The sequence below is a fragment of the Leptinotarsa decemlineata genome, unplaced genomic scaffold (assembly GCF_025532065.1).
Source record: "Leptinotarsa decemlineata unplaced genomic scaffold, Ldec_3_MD MMD2_tig00000591_RagTag_RagTag, whole genome shotgun sequence".
NCBI lineage: Eukaryota > Metazoa > Arthropoda > Insecta > Coleoptera > Chrysomelidae > Leptinotarsa > Leptinotarsa decemlineata.
Genome location: NW_027412552.1, coordinates 1,023,047 through 1,045,448, shown reverse-complemented (window position 1 = coordinate 1,045,448; position 22,402 = coordinate 1,023,047). Strand labels below are relative to the sequence as shown.

The window sequence follows — 22,402 nt, the reverse complement described above, 5'->3', positions numbered from 1 at the left end:
TTCTGTTGATCTTATAGATGACACCTTCGTAAGGAGAGATTCCATTGCCATTTCTTATTCGGGCTTGTTCTCAAGGATAGTTGAGTCAAGCAACGTATTCATGGTTCAGCCCAACACCACAGATTAGACCTTGGCAGGCCAAAACAGCACTGCCTGATATTGAATTGTGAATGGTTTTTTTGGGCTTTGGTTTCGAATAATTTGTGTCGATCTTGAATTCCTTGCCTTTACTATTTCTTCCACAATAGGCATTCATACCAATTGTCCTTCTAGCGATTTTTATCATCTCCCTCTCTTTTCCCCTGGGTCGTTTCTAAGGAAGCATTATCAAATCTACTCTCCATATTCCAGAAAGTAATCTGCGTTTTCCACCTCCGAGGAGGTGTGTATTACAAAAAATCTGATTAGCCTGAAAGGTGTCCCCCTTTAATAAGGAATTGACGTGTCCGAGCTTTTTTTAAAAATCTTACTTTTTATATTAAAAAACGGCTCTGTTAAGTTTTCGTTGTTACACGCTGTATTTGTGTATACTGAAGATATTGCAATATGGGTAAGACAGTAGTTTGGCATAGATAAAAACGATTAAAAAAAAAACTGCAACGTAAAAGGCTTTGAAGAAACAGTAATATACTAACCTTTACATTTGTTGGTATTCTTATCTAAAATGGCCTTGGTTGATATTATTGTACCAAACCTGAAAAAAATTATAGGACTTTTATTTTCCTCCACAAAAATTGGACGGTAGAAGGGCTTTTTTCAAATAAAATCTGGCAAAATGAAAAATAAATGGTTCAAACTCTGCTAAGAATCAGTATTTTAGTTCAGATGTTCTTTTCTGTAGTCATCATAGTTTTGTAGTCAAAAATAGTTTTCAGTTCATACTATATTTCATAACAATATAGGTATTTACGGTATTTACTCAAAGTCATCAAAAGTGTACAATATTATTCAGATCTTATTTCGACTAAGAGTGATTTGAATGGCCCAGCTTCTCTAGTCTCATAATTGTGAGAGTCTGAGAGTACCGGTAGTTGTTCCTAGACGATAACAGTCAACTTTTGTGACATCATGAATTTCACTGGTTCGGACTTCCATTGTCTACTATATAAAATGATTTGAAATCCCTGAAACAACTAAAAAAGAATAATTAAAAATGAATAGCTGAAAATAACAATTACATTAAGCAAAATAAACCTGAAATGAAATAATAGTGAAATAACCTACAAGTAAAAATATAGCAATTGAAACAATATAACAATGAAATAAAAATAAAATACAAGTAAAAGTAGAACAATTGAATAAATAAAAATAAAGAAATGAAAAAAGAAAAAGTGGAGAGATTCCAAGTCACGTTAGTTAATGACGTTTCGATTTTTAGTATCTACAATCATCTTCGGGTGATGACTGGACTGATTCCTCTGAGACTATTTATAGGTCGTTCGAGTACTTTCACTTTTCCCCGCTTTCCATTTTCCGCTTCACTAGTTCCGTGGGAGATGACCGTTTGGCGGGAGTTGGCCATTTTTCGCTTGATGGTGGGTTTCCATATGTTGCGTATCTCTACGCTGGCTTGGCTGAATACGTTGTTGGACAACATGTATGCGGCTTCCTTGAATTTTCTCCTAAACCATTGTTTCTCTCTGTGCAAGATCTCAGCTTGGGATCACTCGATGTTGTGTTGATGGGTCCAAACATGGTCTGCTATTCCTGATTTGCTGGTTTCCCCTCGCTGTGTGTGCTTCTTGTGCTCGGCAATGCGAACATTCAATGGCCTCTTAGTTTCACCAATATAGAATTTTCCCCACTCACAGGGTATCCGGTAAATGCAATTCTTGGAATCGCAGTCCGCGTTTGGGGGCCTGGTTTTCGTGAAGGTGCTGAAACAGGTTCTGATGTTGTACTTGGAACCGATTCTTCTTATCCTCTCCGATAATCCTCTGATGTAGGGAAGTGAAAGCACTGGTTGTGACGGCTACTCTTCCTTGCAAGGCTCCTGCTGTCTTCTAGCCAAAGTCTTTTCTACCATCGATTTGGAGTATCCATTCCGCTGAAGATCATTTTTGATGATGTCTAGTTTCTTCTCGAGACCTTCCTTTGTATTACAGAGCCCAAAAGCACGGTCTAATAGAGTCTTGATGATTCCTCTTTCAGTCGATTGATGGTGGTTGGATTCGTGGTTCAGATACTGTCCCGTATGAGTGGGTTTTCGGTATACAGATGTTTCCCACTTAGTGTCGGTCCTCTTCACCAAAACATAGTCATCACCCGAAGATGATTGTAGATACTAACAATCGAAACGTCGTGAACTAACGTGACTTGGAATCTCTACACATTTTATTTTCTTTTTTCATTCCTTTATTTTTATTTATTCAATTGTTATATTTTTACTTGTAGTTTATTTCACTATTATTTCATTTCAGGTTTATTTTGCTTAATATAATTGTTATTTTCAGCTATTCACTTTCAATTATTCTTTTTTAGTTGTTTCAGGGATTTCAAATCATTTTATATAGTAGAAAATGGAAGTCCGAACCAGTGAAATTCATCATGAAACATTGTCAATCAACTTCAAACAAACTTGTGACATCATGTTTGGATTTCAGCTTGCACTCAGTGCAGTTATAATCACTGCAATTTGAAAGTTTTATATTGTTTTTCATTTTTTAATACAACATTAATAGTTGTTTCCACAACTAATAAACTCATTTCATAATTTAATGCAGCATGAGAAAATATTTGAATTGATAGAATATTCAATTTGTAAGATATTGGAGATAGAATGTGAAATATAAAACATAATGTACTAGATGGGCTTCACAGCTATAGGACTATTAGTTCGTGTGATACAACATTTTGAGTAAAGCAACTTTAGTTAGTTTGAAGAAAATGGATAATAAGGAATTTCGTATTAATAAACATTGCTTTTTGGCGAAAAAAATGCTGTTGAAGCTAAGGCTTGGCTTAATAGATATTATTTGGAGTTTGCACCAGGAAAACCAACCGTTGAGAATTGGTTTGCTGAGTTTAAACGAGATGAAATGAGTAACGAGGTAGTGGACAGCCCCAAGAGGTTGTTACCAATGAAAACATCAAAAAAGTTCACAAAATAATTTTGGATGACCCCAAGTAAAGTTGATCGAGATAGCTGAGGCTCTTATGATATCAAAAAGACGTGTTGGACATATAATAATAATAACAATCTAGGAAAATCCTACTTTACATATATTTCTAATATTTTTGTTAAAAATTTGTTACATATTGGAATGATTTGAAAATATGACATTCAGAAGTTGATCAATAAGATAGGCATGATAATATTTCAAGAAAGAAAATTGTAGCTACAGGTAACAAATACATAATACATGTCATATTTGTACATTGAAAACAAATTTCTTCAGTTCGTTTTTGAACATGATAGGCTCTTTATAATTACATTTGATTATTTGTTGAACCGATCAAAACCCTTGAAAAATAAAGAATTCATAGTGTTTTTGTTCTGTTTATATATAAATTATTTTTATTTTGAGTGAAGTGGTGGTGAATATCATGATGAAAGACAATGTACTGTTCGAAATAAGATGGTCCTAAATTTATGAATATTTTGTATACAAATATATTTGTGTAATATCATAGTCTTTGGGAAATGGATTGCCAATTTAAAACATTAAGCATAATAGTAATAGAAGTATCCCTTCGGCACTTAAAAAAGATCCTAACACGATTCTGAAGTTTTTGGAGTTGAGACAATTTATTCTGATTAAATAGATATAGGATAGAGGAACAATAGTCGAAGTGTGGTTGAATAATTGACTTGTAAACTGTGATACTTGACTCATTTAAAAGATTACTAGTAATTTTAGAGAAAAAGAATTATTTTTTAAAATTTTTTTCAATGAATATTCTCAAAATGTTCATCAAATGAAAGAGTGTTATCCATCAAAAATTCCAGATATTTAGTTGAATTCACTACTTCAATTCTTTCATCATCAATGCTGAGGTTAATAACTCGTTCGATTGATGACTTATTTATTTTGTAGAAATTCATGTTGAATATAGAATAAAGAAAATACTTTTGTCTAGTTTCTACTGTGTTTATTTATTCGTTACGACCGGTTTCGGCTTATAAGGCCATTTTCAAGTAACTACCACAAATTGTCAAGTTGCGTCTTAAATAGTGTGGACAGGTATCTGCTCTAGGTACCTAACCTAACACGTTACCAATATTACATTATGTCACGATTACCAACTATTGGATGGATCCTAAAATTCCTAAATTCAAAAGGGGCGAGCTGCATAGATCTAGTTGGTCGTTGAGCGTTATGAACTTGGGGTCCTTGTACAATTTATTTATTTCCAACGCATCCAATAAATTCATCTCCCTTCCTTTGTTACATATATGGCTGAATTTTTATCTGATAATACATGTTCTCGGTATCTTATGTCGAAGTTTCTGCCTGTCTGACCTGTATAAGCTGCTGGGCAGTTCCCACATTCTAGTCTGTATATGCCCGATTATTTCCATTTATCCCTTTTGGGTTTTGCGTTGAACAACATGTTTCCCAAATTATTCTTATTAGAAAATGATGTGCTTATGTGCTGAAAGACTTATTGGATAAACAGGATACCAATCCATTTATCAAGGAGGAACTATGCAACCTCTTTCATATCTGTCTCACACAAAATTACTTCAAGTACAACGATAACTTCTACCTGCAAAATTCAGGCCTCCCAATGGGGTCACCATTGAGCCCCTTATTAGCAGACATTTTTATGGACAACTTAGAAAACACGTGTATCCTGAAGAATGCCTTATTCCAAAAACACATTTTATTCTGGTTCAGATATGTCGACGATATCCTCGTGGGTTTTGACGGCTCGAAGAGACAGATAAACCAGTTCGTGAACTTCCTTAATATTCTATACGATAAGGTAATCGAAATAGAACAAAACAACACCATTAACTTCCTGGATCTCACTATTACAAAACGCAATGATAAATTTCAGTTCAACATCTATAGAAAAAACACCTTCACGGACTGTACAATACCGATGGATTCTTTCAGTCCATTATCACACAAATTATCGGCCTTCAGATCTATGATAAATAGAGCATTTATGATACCGTCATCAGAGGAGGCTTTTCAAGAAGAAATTAAGATCATAAAGCAAATAGCATATAACAACCATATTCCCGCCAACTTAATTGAAAAACTGATCTCCAATAAGAACAAAAAATTGATCATGAAGGAACTATACCTAAATTAGGAAGAACATAAAGAAGGTAAAAAATATGCTAGCATAAGTTATTCCGGGAAGCTCTCAGAAAATATAAAGAACTATTTTTCAAAAATCAACATAAGCACATCATTTTCAAATACGAATAATTTGGGAAACATGTTATTCAACGCAAAACCCAAAAGGGATAAATGGAAAAATTCGGGCATATACAGACTAAAATGTGGGGACTGCCCAGCAGCTTATACAGGTCAGACAGGCAGAAACTTCGACATAAGATACCGAGAACATGTATTATCAGATAAAAATTCAGCCATATATGGACGTCTAAAAGAAACAAACCATACAATAAAGAAAGGAAACATGAAAATTCTTCATACATGTAACAAAGGAAGGGAGATGAATTTATTGGAAGCTTTGGAAATAAATTGTACAAGGACCCCAAGTTCATAACGCTCAACGACCAACTAGATCTATGCAGCTCGCCTCTTTTGAATTTAGGAATTTTAGGATCCATCCAATAGTTGGTAATCGTGACATATTGTAATATTGGTAACGTGTTAGGTTAGGTTAGGTTAGGTGTGGACAGATACCTGTCCACACTATTTAAGACGCAACTTGACAATTTGTGGTAGTTACTTTAAAATGGCCTTATAAGCCGAAACCGGCCGTAACGAATAAATAAACACAATAGAAACTAGACAAAAGTATTTTCTTTATTCTGAGGTTAATAATTTTTGAGTCTATTTGGCTGTATTTGAATTTGGTGGTGATTATCATTGCTTCTGTTTTCAATAAATTCAACTTTTGTTTATTCATTTTCAAATAATCAGTGACACTTTCTAGCTAGAGTATTATTAATTTTTTGTAAAGACATTTCGAGGTTCCCATCGCTACATGCCAATAGAGTATCATCAGGAAAAAAGTTCATAAATTCACAAACAATGGCATGTCATTTAAATGCAGTATGAATAGAAGGGGACCCAAAACACTACCCTGAGGAACTCCAACATCATTGTCAATTTCACAAGAGAATACGTCTTTCACTCTTACCCGTTGTTTTCTGTTGGTCAAATAATTAGATAACCAATTGCACATTGTGCTCTCTATTCCATCTCGAATGCTCTTTTGAGGTCAAGGAACACGGTTCAGTTTCAAATTTACTTAGAGCTAGTTGTACCGATGACTCACGAGTGCATTTGGCAAAACCTCGATTGGTTGTTGATTGAAATGCCGTTTTTTTCAACATATTCAATTAGCTGATTATAAACTGCTGTTTCTAGTACCTTCTCAATCGGAGGTAAAGTGTTGATTGGTCTGAATTCTTTGGTTTTAATAGTATGAGGAATTTTAGTTATCGGAACAATAATACTACTTTTCAATCTTTACATAATGCCTATTCTATTCTATTCCATCAAAAATGGTATGACCGCTATAATCGTTGTATCTATCGCCCTCAATACAATCAAATTTAATAATTTTTTTTATGTTAGTCTATGAACTTTTCAGCCCAACTGTTATTTTCATAAATGAAAAGGTACTGACAAATTTCATCAAATTGACCCAGAAACATAACCTGGAATTACTTTCAAGCTAGTTTAAAAAATAAAAGCAATTCCTAAATGACAGGTTAATTTGTTCAGTTAGATCAGCTAGTTAGTTTAGTTTTATTCAATTTGTTGACTTGGATGCATACATTGATGACACATGTAATATAGGCTTTCACGGTCAGAATCGGGATCGGAGAGAACAAAATCCAGCATATACCACTGAAGATGTCTGTCGCCACAGGAAACGAAATTTTTGGTACTACAAACACTCTCTACCAGCCGAGATGTTGTTCTCTCTAATTATGACACGTGTAAAGATTTACATGTGATTATAAATGTAAATGACCAAAGAGTATGCAACACACATTGAAGTGACGTAGTTGATTAACAGCACGTTTTGTGCTGTTGTCATTTGTCATTCACAGCCTATATGATTTCTTTCATGAACTCGACATAAATGCCTGTTACTTCAAGAAGTGAAAAAAAAAAAAAAAACAAAAAATACTTACTGCTGGCACATCGCGACTAAATCCTTATCTGTAGTGCCCGGACTGAGCCCCCGGATGTAGAGGTTTGTTTTGGAAAGTTGTTCCGATCCAGCGGTGGAATTGTTACATGAGGAATTCGTGTTGTTGGGCATGTTGTTGCTGTGAGAGGAGGAAATGTTGCCGTTCTGGCTTCCGTTGTGACTACTTGAGCTACTAGCATTTGACGGGGACGCGGCTGTTGGCACTCTTTGATTAGCGTACTGGAAAAAAAATCATTCGTAAATAACTCATTCCGCAATCATTGATAGAAACACAAATAATTGTAATGCATTATCACGGTCGCCGCGGGGTGTTACAAGGGATCGAGCGGATGAACCGGCACTGGCGGTACAACCACTTCTTTCAACTTATGAGGATTATAATAGCAAGGGAGTAATCCTGTGAGGATTCCTCTAATGTGAAGACCTCCGTCACTGGCTTTTTTCATTCAGTATTTTATTTCAGTATTTACCGCTGAAAATTTCAATGCACAATCAAATAAGGGTGGAAACATGCAACCTAAATTACCATTAGCATTGAGATTATCATTTGAAACCTTTTTTCGACCTTTTTTGCATTCTTCTGCGCACCTTTCAATTATATTCTGTCGTCTACATGAAGGTAGCTTTCAAAACTGCTTTTCAACTTCAACAAGTGTTGGACAGCCCGATAGACAAGACGATGCGTGAGATAAGCTATCATGCTATGACTAAACGTGTGCTGGTCAGACAGAACGAGCTTTAAAAACTCGTTTTATAGAACACACAGAACATATCCTTTTTCAAGAGATCAGAGAAGTTTAGAAAGAGCAAAATACGAGGGTGGTCCCAGAAGTACCCGTCCTGCCCTAGAGATGGCGGTAGTTATTTGAAAAATATCACTGTATTAGAAAGTACACAATCTATAAAGCATATGTTTCAAGTTTGAAGACGCTGCTTTGTTTAGTATTTGTTTGGCAGCCACCTTTAGCAAACGTTTTCGGTGAATTTGTGAAAATGGAGAAAATTGGTCAACGTTATGTGGTACAATAAATTTATTTGAAGGGCCTTAGACCAACCAACGTTAAAGATAAACTGAATTCTACTCTGAGCAAGTCTGCTCCTCTGTTTAGAAAAATAAAGTATTGGGTAGCAGAGTTTTAACGATGCTGTACAAGTTGCCAAGACAAGCATCGCAGTGGTCATCTAAATAAGGTGACGACTCCAGAAACGGTGAAGAAAATCCACAAAGGGGTATTGAATTTCAAAAAGTGCCGCGTTTGCTCACACTCGAGCAAAAACAATGTCGTGAAGATGTTTCAATTGTGTGTTTAGCGAAGTTTTACAGCAACAATGCAGAATTTTTGCATCGTTTCTTAATCATAGATGAAACTTGGGTCCATCACTTTACATCCAAGACAAAAGAACAATCAAAACAGTGGATTCAAACGGGAGAATTAAATTTTCAATTTCAATTCAATTCTTTATTGACCAGTTGGATACAAAATTGGTTGGAATCTTTTAATTAAAATTTTTCATTTTTTGTTAATATTTTTTGAATTTCAGCTTTTATTATTATTCGATTTTTTATTTTTTTGGTTGTTGCTTGTATGTTTCAGTTTTTTTCAGGTATTTCAAATCAATTTATATTATATTAGACAATGGAAGTCCGAACTGATGAAATACACATCATATTATTTACAGTTAACAATAAAATAATTATATATCAGACATACATGTATCAATCTCACAATATACAGACTTTTATCAATTGCAATCATTTAGAAATTCTTCGAAATTGTAGTAACATTTGTCTAGTAAATTTTTTAATGCTCCTGTAGAATAACTAGTCTGTTTTAGTTTGTGTAATAGCTGACGGCAGCGCATTGTAAAGGCTGACTGCATTATACAGTGCATTTCTTTAATGTCCCCCCCCTTTTATTTTTTGAACTGGTCAAGTCAAAATATTGAAATTTGGGATTATGAAATTAATGCATGAATACTTTATTTACATAAAACTCCATAATATTGGCATACAAGGAAATGCACTTAACTGGCTGAAAACGTTTGCCTCAACACGGAAGCAATATGTCAGTATCATCAATGGTAATAATGTGAGAAAGTTTATATACATCCAATTATGTGGATATTGATGTAGGTGTCCCACAGGGATGAGTGTTGGGCCCTATACTTTTTTTATTAAATCTACAAACCAAAGGTAACTTAATCCTGCAAAAATTAAACACCTGGTTCAAGAAAAATTCTCTACATTTGAATAATCAAAAAACACGTTTGATAAAATTTCATGCTAGACAAAAAGAAATAGCCAGATTCAACTTGCAAATTGAAGATGATGAAATTTCTCCGTGCTCTACGGTGACATTTTTAGGTGTACACTTGGATGAATTTCTCAGCTGGAAAACTCATTGTGGAACAGTTATATCAAAATTGAACTCCATGAATTATCTCCCGAGAAACCTTCGTAATATTTTAGACCAGAAACAGTTGATTATGCCGTATCATGCTCAAGTTGAATCTCGTTCTCGGTACTTTCTGGGGAGCTTCCTCTTCATGCAAAGATGTTTTTGTCGCCCAGAAAAAGATTATAAGATGTATAGCAGGAGTCTCAATAAATACAAGTTGTGAATGCAATTTTTTTAAATTTTGAAATACTAACATTGCCATGCCTGTATACATTCGAATTATGTGTTTTTATAAATGATAACCGTAACTGTTTCATAAGAAATGAAAATGTGCATTCTTTTGATACCAGGTACAAAACAAGACTTTCATATGACATATTGTAAAAATGCACTGACTTACAATTCCCCCAATATAATAGGGCTCAGTTTATTTAATCTGGTACCACTTGAACTGAAAAACTCTAAAGCAAATTCAAATCCAAGATAGAGTGGATGTGAACATTGACATGCCCTACGCACGTGATATTGAAAATCCCAAGAATTGGCCAGGGTCGTATTCAGAACCAACATCTTGTTGATCGCAAATGCTATATCATACTTAGGAAAACTTTTTTATAATAACGAGTGAAATGCACAAGTTTTGCAGTTTAACGGGAAAAATACAGATAATATGTGTAATATAAAAAGATTTTCATTGGATTTTTCACAGCGCACTCAAGCATTATATGAAAAGAGACGTAATTATTTCTTTATTGATAATTGTTATTTTATGTAAAATCGAAAGGAATATTAATCAAAATTATTCAACTGGATGAATTTATCTCTTCATCAGTAGCGTCAACCTCACCAATCTGAATTATCAGTGGCTCGATTTGTGCCTTTATTATGTTATCAAGCTTCCACATCTTTGTCTCGACTTCCGATATCACATGCCGAACACACTTCTCCCATTTCTCCGCTGTGACTCTTTTCAAAGCCTCATCAAAAAGTACTTTGAGATCTGCAAATTTGAACGTGGTGCTATGCTGACCTACAAAATTCTTCACATCCGCCCATATTAACTCAATGGGATTGAGCTTGCAGTGGTATGGAGGCAGGCGAAGGACAATTTTGTTTTGGCCTGCTGCCATCTCATCGACTATATATTTTTGGTATTCAAGCTTGCGCTCCTTGACAATTTTTAGTAGCTGTACTCTTAGCATTGAGTCTTCAAAGCTAATATTCCTTGATCGCAGCCAATTTTGGATTTCAACCTTCTTTGAAGACGTTGTCGGAATCTGTCGCGAATGATAAGGTGCATTGTCCATTACAATCACAGCATTATCCTCCAGATGGGGTAGAACTTTGGAAAACCACTGTTCGAAAGATTCACCGTTCATTTCTTCGTGATAATCTCCAGTTTTCTTCGACTCGAAACACCACAGCCCTTCAGCAACAAACCCATTCTCATTGCCGATGTGACAAATAATAAGCCGTTTTCCTTTACCTGGGAAGTATTCGTCAGGAACTTCAAAATGACATTAAAGAAATACACTGTATAAACGGTATCGAACTTATTGAATGTTGCTGGGGAAAGTGTATAGAGCAGCAAGTCTCCTTGCTGCTGTTGTTGAAAAATAAATACTTTTTTCCTAAATTTTTGTGTTTTCTTCTTTGGGGCGAGTACTTATGGAACCCCCTCGTATGAAACGATAGCGATCAAAATCTAAGAACATATTAAACAAAATAAACTCAGATTATCGTTTCTCAATAACAAAAAATGGATTCGTTATCAACTACACTCGATAGTGTTGGTTTAGTTGACTAGGAAGTTGATTCATCTTAATTTATCGGCATTGCTGACGCATCGAACAGCTGCTCACAGGTAGTTGAATATTAAAATCAGTTTGTTTCCACGGGGGAAACCCCGAAGAAATGAAAACTCAAAGAATTTTTTTTTTTTCCCGATTCTAGAACTTTCTTCGGCCAAAAATGTCCCAGTGAATGACAAAACAAGAAAATCCCTTACCTTGACGTGCATTTAAGCCCAGGCTAATGGACTCCAGACATTGTAACTTGCACCACTGAGTTAGAGAAACGATGAAACTGAACGGAGTAGCCATTCAGCTGATAAGATAGCAGATAAACTTCGGATATAATTGATAACATCAATAGTTTTCAACGAGAGTTTGTATTGCAATATGCGGTATCGCTCATTAATTCACTGATAAAAAGATATTGCCGAGTGTAAAGCTTTTCCTGAGAATTATTATCGATAAGGCACCGTATTACAAAATGCTCCCATCGACACAATCATCATCGTGACATGAATTTAAACGAAAAAAAATGCAATAAGAGCATGAATCATCAAGGAGATTGTCGAACGTTGAATGTTCAATGAACTTTCAATAGGAATTTCTGTAATTACTTTTCGAAACACAAACGAATTGACTTTTTCTACGACTATTAAAAAAACATTCAACTATATGACAGTTACCTGTTGAGTCAGTAGCCAAAATGACTCATAACGCACACCTTTGAACTAATCATAGTTGACCTAATTTATAACTCACTACCTTGAGGCCAATCAAAGACGAGCAAATTCATAACTTTGCAGTTGTGCTTGAATTATTTTCATTCGCAAAGCAAGCCTTGAGAATTTATCTCTTCAGCAATAACCTCTTCATTCGAGCAAAATTTCTTACAGGTGAGCATTTGTTTGAGGTCTGCGAACAGCCAGTAGTCGCTGGGAGCTAAATCTGGCGAGTACGGTGGATTTGGGAGCAATTCGAAGTTCAATTCATGTAGTTTTGCCATTGTTTTGATTGACTTGTGAAACGGTGCGTTATCTTGATGAAACACCTTTTTTTTCTTTGCCATATGCGGTCATTTTCATGGATTAGCGAAAGAACAAGAATATGAGTTCGTGAATTTTACTAGTTTGGACTTCCCTTGTCTAATATGATTTTAATATGATTTGAACTCTCTGAAATAACAAGTAAAATTGAAATGAGTAGCTAAAAATATCAAATATATTCAGCAATAAAACATGAAACGAAATTACAATTGAAAAAATTAACAAAAAATTTAAAATCTAACAAATAAAAATGAAATAAAAAAAAGTGCATGTTCAAGAGGAAGTTCAAAGAAGCTGCATATATGTTGTCCAACGACTCATTCAGATAAGCTAGCATAGAGATACGAAACATATGGAAACTTGAAATCAAGCGAAAAAACGGTCAACTCCCGCTAAACCGGTGGACCTATGAATGGTCATGTCTCAAGAGGAATAGTCCAGTCATCACCCGAAAGCGATTGTGGATACTAACAATCAAAACGTGGTGAAGTAACTTCGTTTGAATTCTTTTGAAATTTTTCAATTGAATTTTTAATTTTTTGCTTCATTTTTATTTAATTGTAATCTCATTTCAAATTCTATTAGAATGCCACTATTTAACATATATAAAAATTAAAATATTCGAAATTTCGTTCTACAAAAAAATATAATAATAATATTCCTTTATGCACAAAGGTTACATAAATGATAAAAAAAGTCAATATTTCAGTTACATCGGTACATTGAACGAAGACATGTCGACAATCACAAATTTACGTATACATGTATATATAAAAAAATATCAATAATATAGTTTAAAAATAAAAAAGTATCATCTCAAAAAGAAATCATCTATGGAATAACAACACTTACGAAGTAGGATCTTTTTCAGCCTTGATTTAAAAACATGAACATTGGGGGATGTTTTTATAGGATCATTAAGAATATTATAGAGCTTACAATAGAATAACAATTTCTTTGGTACAGATATGTGCGATGGAAATCAGGCTGCAAGAGATTTCTATAACGGGTGTTATAGCAATGTTTGTTATCTATGCAATTTTTTTTTATTCTTATAGATATAAGTGCAAGCTTTCAGTATATATATGGCAAATATTGTAAATAAAAACCGTTTTTTTCGAAAGTTTTTTCACATTATTTGAATATTATATATTCAATATGATATATCATTGGGCTCTTTCACAGTTTCTACCATTTCTACCATTTTTTTTAATTGTTTTCAATTTGTAAAATCATACTTTGTTCGTAATTTGGAAAATTATTTTTTGTAATACAATGCTCAGACAAAGCACAAGGTTTTTTATTGAGTCTTATGTCACTTTTATAGGAAACATTTCGATCTCTTATAAACTTTCTACAATTATTTCATACAGTGTTCTTATATATATTTTTTTACATTTACTTTAAGTATCAATATTAACCTTTTTCTGTTAAAATTAAACCAACATGTATTTTAGATAACCCTGAAGAAGCTTTAAAATAAAGCGAAAGCTTGGCAAATATTGTAAATAAAACAGTTTTTTCGAAAGTTTTTTCACATTATTTGACTGCTGAACCCACGAAACCAAAGAATTTTTTTTTTGAATAACACATGTGATCTTTGTTTGTAGCGCCCAAAAAATACTGTGACTGTTTTGTTGTGATTCAGTAACAGACAATTATTTTCAGACCACCGAATGATATCTTCATATATCTTCTCAGTTTTACTCAGTAGCATGTCTATGCTTTTTTCAAAAATTAGTAAATTGGTATCGTCTGCATAACATACTATTTTTATATCGTGGTTTCTTTTCATTAGACTGATTATATCATTTACAAATATATTGAACAATAAAGGTCCCAATACAGATCCTTGAGGTACACCTCGATTTATTTCACAGAATCCATGTTGATTTCTGAATAACAGTCTCTGACTCCACAAGAATGATGAGAGTTGATTAGTGATGTCCATTTCAATGAGTTTAGAGAGTCTTGACAATAAATTGATAGCTCTATAATTGTAAAAGTCATCAGAATCACCTTTTTTGTATAATGGCAGAACCACAGCCACATAAACCTGCGTACGAGTTTTTCAATAGGTTATTTGATATTTCATCAAATCCACTTGAGTTGGAATATTTCAAGTTACCAATCAATAATAATGAAGATATATGTCTCATTGATTTGTTATTCTACACGGTTACCGAAAAATAGTGTATGCGATACGTCTGAAAACAGTCTTTTGGACTCGCAGCTTTCCAGATTTTGTCTACTAGACTAAACAACTATATTTTCCGAACTTGTTATGTGAGTTATTATTCTAGCATATTGTTTCAAATTAGCTGAAAAATATAAATCACCGTTGGACACAATTTTCAATGTTAATATAGAACCAATGGTAAAACTCTCATCCCAGATGAAACGAAATCATTTATAAACAAAGCACCTGACGAAGTACATCCTGCGACAAAGGTAAGGAATTGATATTTTTCAACAGTTTGTCACTAGATGATAAAATATGAGTAGTCAGAAACTCAAATAGCTTTATTTCCTATAATTTGAGAGGTGGTCGACGTGGAGCGTCGCAGGGTTACTTTACCACACCTCCGGATTATTGACTTTATGATACCGGATTATTGACCTGGGCCTTCGTCACTTTTTCACAGTCTACTTCAAATGCGATTATACTTTTCCACTGAATAAAATGTGGTATTTTATCGATTGTGCGAAGAACTATTTTTCCACTTGCAATAAATTTCCACATTTCATAAAATCACAATATCAATTGATAAAAATACAGGACATCATGAAGTTCCCCAATCATTTCCAGATAACCAGAAACGTCAACGGAATTATAAACTACGTTAACCATATCACATTAGCAAATAATCAAACATTGAATTTTATCTGGGTTTTCAACAACATAACTTGATAAATTGAATTTCTATCAAAAGACAATGAAATATTTGTGAATCCCTAGCAACGAATGCTTGGCACGCCATCTAGCGGTGAAGCATGGAAGAAAGATACGGTGCGTTCCGTTATACCTTACCTTTTCCTGATTTAAGCACCAGATGGAGTGATAGGGGAGGAACTTGAACATTTTTTCACTTTTCATAATGAAGATACGAATGCTATATGAATCCTAAATAACCTATGTCAAATTGACTCGTCGAAAATGTTATTTAATGAAAAGAGGTTGATTAAATAATTCCAAACCTATAACAATTATTCGAACTGATAAGTTACCGAACTGAACGACACAATTGCGTTTCATCAACGTACAGAATAACAAATTATCATTGTGGGCACAAAACAATCAGGAAACGCCTCCTACTTGAAATATATGCTATTTGGTTAATGTTCGATTAACAAAATATTATAATGGTAGGGGAAAACCTGATTGAAGTTCAAGCATGATGATAATTGATGACGATGCATCACCACCTTCTCGTGGTGGTGGGGCATTTTCATGACAAAATCGAGTATCAAGCTGTCATCAAATATTTGTTTTTGAAAGCAGCATACGCCTACGCAAATCAATGAGATGAGTTGGATTCTGTGTATGGGGACTCCGCACCATGATTTATCACAGTGAAATTTTAGGCAGATGAATTTGAAAGTTCGAGAGGCCCAAAAACAACAACTACCGAAGGAAACTGCTTTTTTCGGCTGGGAAAGTGATGGCTGCTGTTTATTGGGATAGTTATGGAGGTATTTTAATAGATTATCTAAAAAAATATTACAGGTGCATGTTACGGATCATTGCTTGATAAGCCAAAGGCAGAGCTTAGAGAAAAACGAGCTTATTTGCAGGAAAAGAAAATCATGTTTCATCAAGATAACACACCGTCTCACACCTCAGCGGTTGCTATTGCGAAAATTTACGAATTACGGTTTTAACTACTTGACCATCCACCTCACTCACCAGATCTAAACCCAAGCGACTTCTTTTTGTTTTCTCATCCAAAAGTTGCACTCGGAAGACAGCTATTTTCGTCAAATGAAAAGACAATCACCTTCGTTAACAATTATTTTGTAGAGAAAAACGTCCATTTGGGCGGGTTACAGAGATGGGGGCATCGCTGGGAGAAGTGTATAAAGGGGACCATGTTGAAAACATAAAACATTTTTGAAAAAAAGTATTGTATCTTTGTTGTTTCTGACTACCCTCGTAGCTACTTGTATGACCTCCCAAACCGGACGGGCTGAGGGAGAAAAGTTGACGAAGAAGGGTACCTCCCGCTGCGACACTGTAGGTGGGGGGTTAGGATAAGTCCGCAGTAACCCAGTGTTGTCAACCATAGCGGAATAACGCTACCGTAGCGGAATTTACTTAACGGTAGCGGCGTAGCTACAAATAACTGATATTGAAAAAAATTTGGAAGAAGAAGAGGCAGTGGACAGCACTCGAATCTGACAATTGAAAGCACAGTCAATATGTCTCAGTAGCTGAGGACGTTAAATGAATAAGGAGAAGAAGATTTTTGAATATTTTGTTTCATATAACCTCCAATATTGTGAAACTAGGCCTATATCACAGGCAGAGAGCACGAAAGAGTCGGGGATTTAAAATCCAACTCGATTTATTAGAAGATAGGCATTATGTTGAAACTAAATGTCTCGAGTATTATATATTATATGGAACAACTTACAGTGAAAATGGAAAATACTTCATCTGATTGTAGTTCCCGTGAAAGAGCTACAGTAGTTGAAATTGACGGGAACAGGACATGTTAAAAAGGACAAAAAGTCTGGAAAACAAACTTTTTCGTTTTGAAGGTGGTTGACAATGTTTCGTGGTGTATTTTATCAGTTCGGACTTCCATTGTCTAATATAATATAAATTGATTTGAAGACCCTGAAAAAAACAATTGAAAAATTAATAAGATTAACCGACTTGTGATGTACTGTTTGGAACATTTGGTATAGTAATGAATATTACTGGAGATTTTTCCCAACACCAAATCGTTATTTTTACACCTCGACATGTGTTTCGATCACCAAGTGATCATCTTCAAGAGGAAGATAAAACTAAAAACTACTCAAAACTCAAGCTACTTATACTAATCAGGTACATCATACAGGTAGGTAATCAGTAATACCACCCATTCAATATGTCCTTATGTCCTTATAAGGACATATTGTAAACTAATAGAAAGGCCAATTGTAAAATTAATTTAGGGTGGTACACTTGTATGGGTGGTATTACTGATTACCTACCTGTATGATGTACCTGATTAGTATAAGTAGCTTTAGTTTTGAGTAGTTTTTAGTTTTATCTTCCTCTTGAAGATGATCACTTGGTGATCATGTCCTTATATCCTTATAAGGACATATTTTAAACTAATAGAAAGGCCAATTGTAAAATTAATTTAGGTTGGTACACTTGTATGGGTGGTATTACTGATTACCTACCTGTATGATGTACCTGATTAGTATAAGTAGCTTTAGTTTTGAGTAGTTTTTAGTTTTATCTTCCTCTTGAAGATGATCACTTGGTGATCGAAACACGTGTCGAGACACTCCAGTAATATTCAAGATTAACCGAAAAAAACAATTTTATTAAACGAAAAACTGAAATTACAAAGAAATAACATACAAGCAACAACCAAACAAAGAAAAATTTAGAAGTATTAACAAAAATTAAAAATGAAAATTTTAAAAGATTTCAAACCAAGTTGTGACACGACGTTTCGATTGTTAGTATCCACAATAGTCTTCGGGTGATAACTGGACTTATTTCTCCGAGATATGACTATTTATAGGTCATTCGGGTGTTTTCACCTTTCACCTATTCCCTCTTTCCGCTTCATTGGTTTTAGCGGGAAATGACCGTTTGACGGGAGTTGGTCGTTTTTCGCTTGATAAGAGGTTTCCATATGTTACGTACCTCTACGCTAGCTTGACTAAATGCGTTGTTAGACAACATATACGCGGCTTCCTTGAATTTTCTCCCAAACCAGTGTTCCTCTTTGTGGATGATTTCAGCTTGAGCCCACTTGATATTATGTTGATGAGTCCAAACATGCTCTGCTATTCCGGATTTGCTGGTTTCTCTCGCTGTGTGTGTTTCTTGTGCTCAACAATGCCAACTTTCAATGGCCTCTTAGTTTCACCGATGTATGATTCTCCGCACTCGCAGGGTATCCGATAAATGCAATTCTTGGAATCGCAGTCCGCGTTTGGTGGCCTGGTTTTTGTGAGGCTGCTACGGATAGTGTTTCCAGTCCAGTCCTGATGTTATACTTGGACCTAATCCTTCTTATCCTTTCCGATAATCCTCTGATGTAGGGGAGTACAAGTACTGGGTGTGGAGGCTTCTCTTCCTTGTGGAGCTCTTGCTGTCTTCTAGCTAAGGCCTGTTCTACCATCACTCTGGAGTAACCATTCCGTTGTAGGTCATTTTTGATGATGCCTAGTTCCTTTTCGAGACCTTCCTTTGTATAACAGAGCCCAAAAGCACGGTCTAGTAGAGTCTTGATGATTCCTCTCTTAGTCGATTGATGGTGGTTGAATTTCTGGTTCAGATACTGTCCTGTGTGATACAGATGTTTCCCATTTAGTGTCGGTCCTCTTCACCAATACGTCTAAGAAAGACAATTCGTTGTGGACTTCCTGTTCCAACTTACGTTGTTAATGTGCTTCAGAAAAGTGTTTAGTTCTGCATTCCCATGGTTCCATATTATGAAGGTGTCGTCTACGTATCTCAACCAGGCTCGGGGCTTCTTCAATGGCCAGAGTTTCAAACCACTCTATATATATGTTGGCTATGACTGGTGAAAGTGGCAATCCCATTGGCAGTCCCTCATCTTGCGTAAAGAATTCGTCCTTCAGTTGAAAGTAGCAGTTTCGTACACAGCATCCTAGTAACTCCATGATTACTTGTATCGGTAAGTTTGTTCTATCTTTCAGGTCCCCATCTTCGGATTATTGGTAGTAAAAATCTGGACAATATGTGAGTGACAGAATCTCTGGAGCTAATGATCGGTTTGTTTATTTTTTTCAACTTTCATTAATATTTCAATTTTTATTTGTTTGGTTGTTGCTTGTATGTTATTTCCTTGTGATTTCAGTGTTTTGTTCAATAAAATTGTTATTTTCGGTTAATCTTATTAATTTTTCAATTGTTTTTTCAGGGTTTTCAAATCAATTTATATTATATTAGACAATGAAAGTCCGAACTGATGAAATATAACATTTTCTCTATTCTAATTTATTATAACGGCGTTATTAATTTTTTCTCTTTCTCGCATGTCTAACAGGCTTCTACACTGGTCCAAGTCAGACTTACCGAATTCGAATTATAGTTGGTGCTGCTCGTCGTACTGCTGGGCGTGTAGGAATTTTGTGCCGGCGAGACGGCCGTTTGGGGATGCGGGGGCGGCTGCTGCTGAGGCGCGTACCGATGGTAGTAAGTGTGGCCCGCCGCCGCCGCTGGATGCTGATGCCCGGCTCCGACGTTCCCCCACTGACCGCGGTACACCCCCGGCGTCTGGGTGGCCATCGGCCCGCCTGCGCACCCCTTGTTGGAACCCCCGCCGCCGAAGGAATTAGCTGCCGCTGTCGGTCGGATGCTCGAACCTCCGCCGTTGTTTGTCTGCAAGAAGAGAACAAAAGAACATTAATATTTGCTTGAGTGTACCCTGAGGATCTGTGCTGGGGCCTTCCTTATTTGTACTCTTATATCTTAGAGAGTTGTCTTGCGTCAAACGTTTCAGACTATTGACTGTATAAATGAAATAAATAAATGTTATTGTTATATCACCATATAACACTAATATTATCAATTTTCAAAACACAGCTGTACAACAGCTCTAATAAAAATTACTAACGGTATTTTCGAAGTTGCTGAGTCTGGTACTTGTTGGTATAGTCGAAGTAAACGATAATGTGCAATCTTAAGTTGGCGGCACTATCAAAGGCCAAAACAACCAATACATGAACCGGCAGCGAACTAGTCCACGTGAACTGTAAAATTAGCGGTTCGTATTGGATAATTTTTGCTAAACGAGTTTTATGATTGGCTGAAGAGTCATAAAATTGAATTTGAAGTCATGTTACGGTGACAAATAGAAATCTGGAATGCGGGGATGGTTATCGCTGTCGTGTTCAGTTCAGAAACTGATCGCGATTTGAGTGTTGAAATTTGATATTGGTGCAGTTATAACTGCTTGAAATTTTTGTTATCTGTTTAAAATGCGGCGTCATTGGACAGGTACTAATAATAATAACAAGTGTGATAGCAACGCAGACTTTTTTCAGTGTAATGATTCCAATAGCGATGGCAAATAATGCGAAAAATTGGTTCAAGTGTCAAGGTTTTGCTCAATGTTTTCTTCGATTACTGTGGCATAGAGTAACAGAAGTTTTTGCCACATGGTCGTTTTGTCAATAAGGAGTATTATAGTCTGTTCAACAAGTTCAAAAACATGAAAAATAGAGATAAAGGTCCTTAAAATATGAGCGATAGCTCATTCGATTCGGAATCACCTCTAGAAAAATGTTTTTGAAGGATTTTGGTGCAGGTAAAAAATTGCAATTGTTATTAACAAAATAAGATTTTAAAAAAATGGTATTTAGTTTTTCGTTATGACTCAAAAAATATCATTATTTTCCGTGCGGCTGTTACGGCATGCGCGCTCTACCGCTAAAGAGAGTTTATCAAAAGAAATCAATTTTTTATAGCATAAAATGTCATTTTAAACATTTGAAAAAAATCTAATATGTTGTTAACACTTGAATGAATCGAGTCCCGTAGAAACAAGTTTCATCACCATTTTTCAAAAAGTTATTCAATTGTTAACTAACAAATTTTTTCCCAATCTCCGTTGGCATAAATAATGGGATAAAAGGTATAAATAATTGGCCTATAAATTTTAAACTTCGTGAAGCCCTTTTGATATATATACTTCATACGATCCTGCGATAAAAGTTAATAAAAATTTATTAATTTGTTAATTATGATTTTTTATAACTATTGCAAAATGAAATATCTGAAAATTGTTGATAAATTTTTTTTCAATTGATATTTAGCTATGTCTGTTTTCATATTAAACAATGGCAGTTATTAACATATGATACGAATTTTTTACGTAATTTGTTTATTACATTGTTTTAAACAAACAGAAAAATTCAATATTTTTGATTTTTTTTTGCTATTTTGTCCAGAAATAATTATGATTTAAATTTTTTTTTCAATTTCGATTTTCAATTGTTTGAAACCGATTTTTTTATATTTCGATTGTTTAAATAATTAGTGGAGAAATAGTTTTGCTTTTAAAAATCATAATTTACTTTTAATTGAATAGTTTGGCAAAAAAAACATTTTTTTATTTATTATTTAATTGTTTATTAGTTTAACAATTTGTTACGAACGAATATTGACCAACGTTATATTTTTTTCAGAAGCAGAAAAAAATTATAAAAACAGCTATATATGAAAAAGTGCCATAATTTTTTTTAATTTATTATAATACTTTCAATTTTTTGGCACTTTCTTATATACAGCTGTTTTTATAAATTTTTTTGTGCTTCGGAAAAAAAAATATAATGTTGGTCAATATTTCTTTACAACAAATTGTTAAGTAATAAACAATTACATAATAAATAAAAAAAAAATTTTTGTCAAACTATTTAAAAGTGTGAATTATGATTTTTGAAAGCAAAATTATTTCTTAACTAATTATTTAAAACAATCGAAATATAAAAAAATCGATTTCAAACAATTGAAAAATTAAACTAAAAATTTTTTTAATCATAATTATTTCTAGACAACATGGCAAAAAAAAATTTCAAAAATATTGAATTTCTCTATTTGTTTAAAACAATTCAATAAACAAATTACGTAAAAAATTCATATCCTATGTTAATA

The 22,402-nt window shown here is 34.4% G+C and overlaps 1 protein-coding gene across 7 annotated transcripts in view; it reads right to left on the bottom strand.

Annotated features, from left to right (window-relative positions):
* shep (RNA binding motif single stranded interacting protein alan shepard) overlaps nucleotides 1–22,402 on the bottom strand; it is a 151,906-nt gene that overhangs the window by 18,810 nt on the left and 110,694 nt on the right. For 6 of the 7 annotated variants that reach the window (XM_074174525.1, XM_074174522.1, XM_074174521.1 and 3 more), the window contains 3 exons: nucleotides 19,823–20,128; nucleotides 7,295–7,533; nucleotides 636–694 (listed from right to left, as the gene is read on the bottom strand). In XM_074174525.1, coding sequence (XP_074030626.1) covers nucleotides 636–694; nucleotides 7,295–7,533; nucleotides 19,823–20,035 — 511 coding nt within the window. In that variant the 5' untranslated portion in view covers nucleotides 20,036–20,128. Of the gene's footprint in view, nucleotides 1–635; nucleotides 695–7,294; nucleotides 7,534–11,721; nucleotides 11,867–19,822; nucleotides 20,129–22,402 lie in introns of those variants that run through there. The other variant, XM_074174528.1, reaches the window with a different exon arrangement.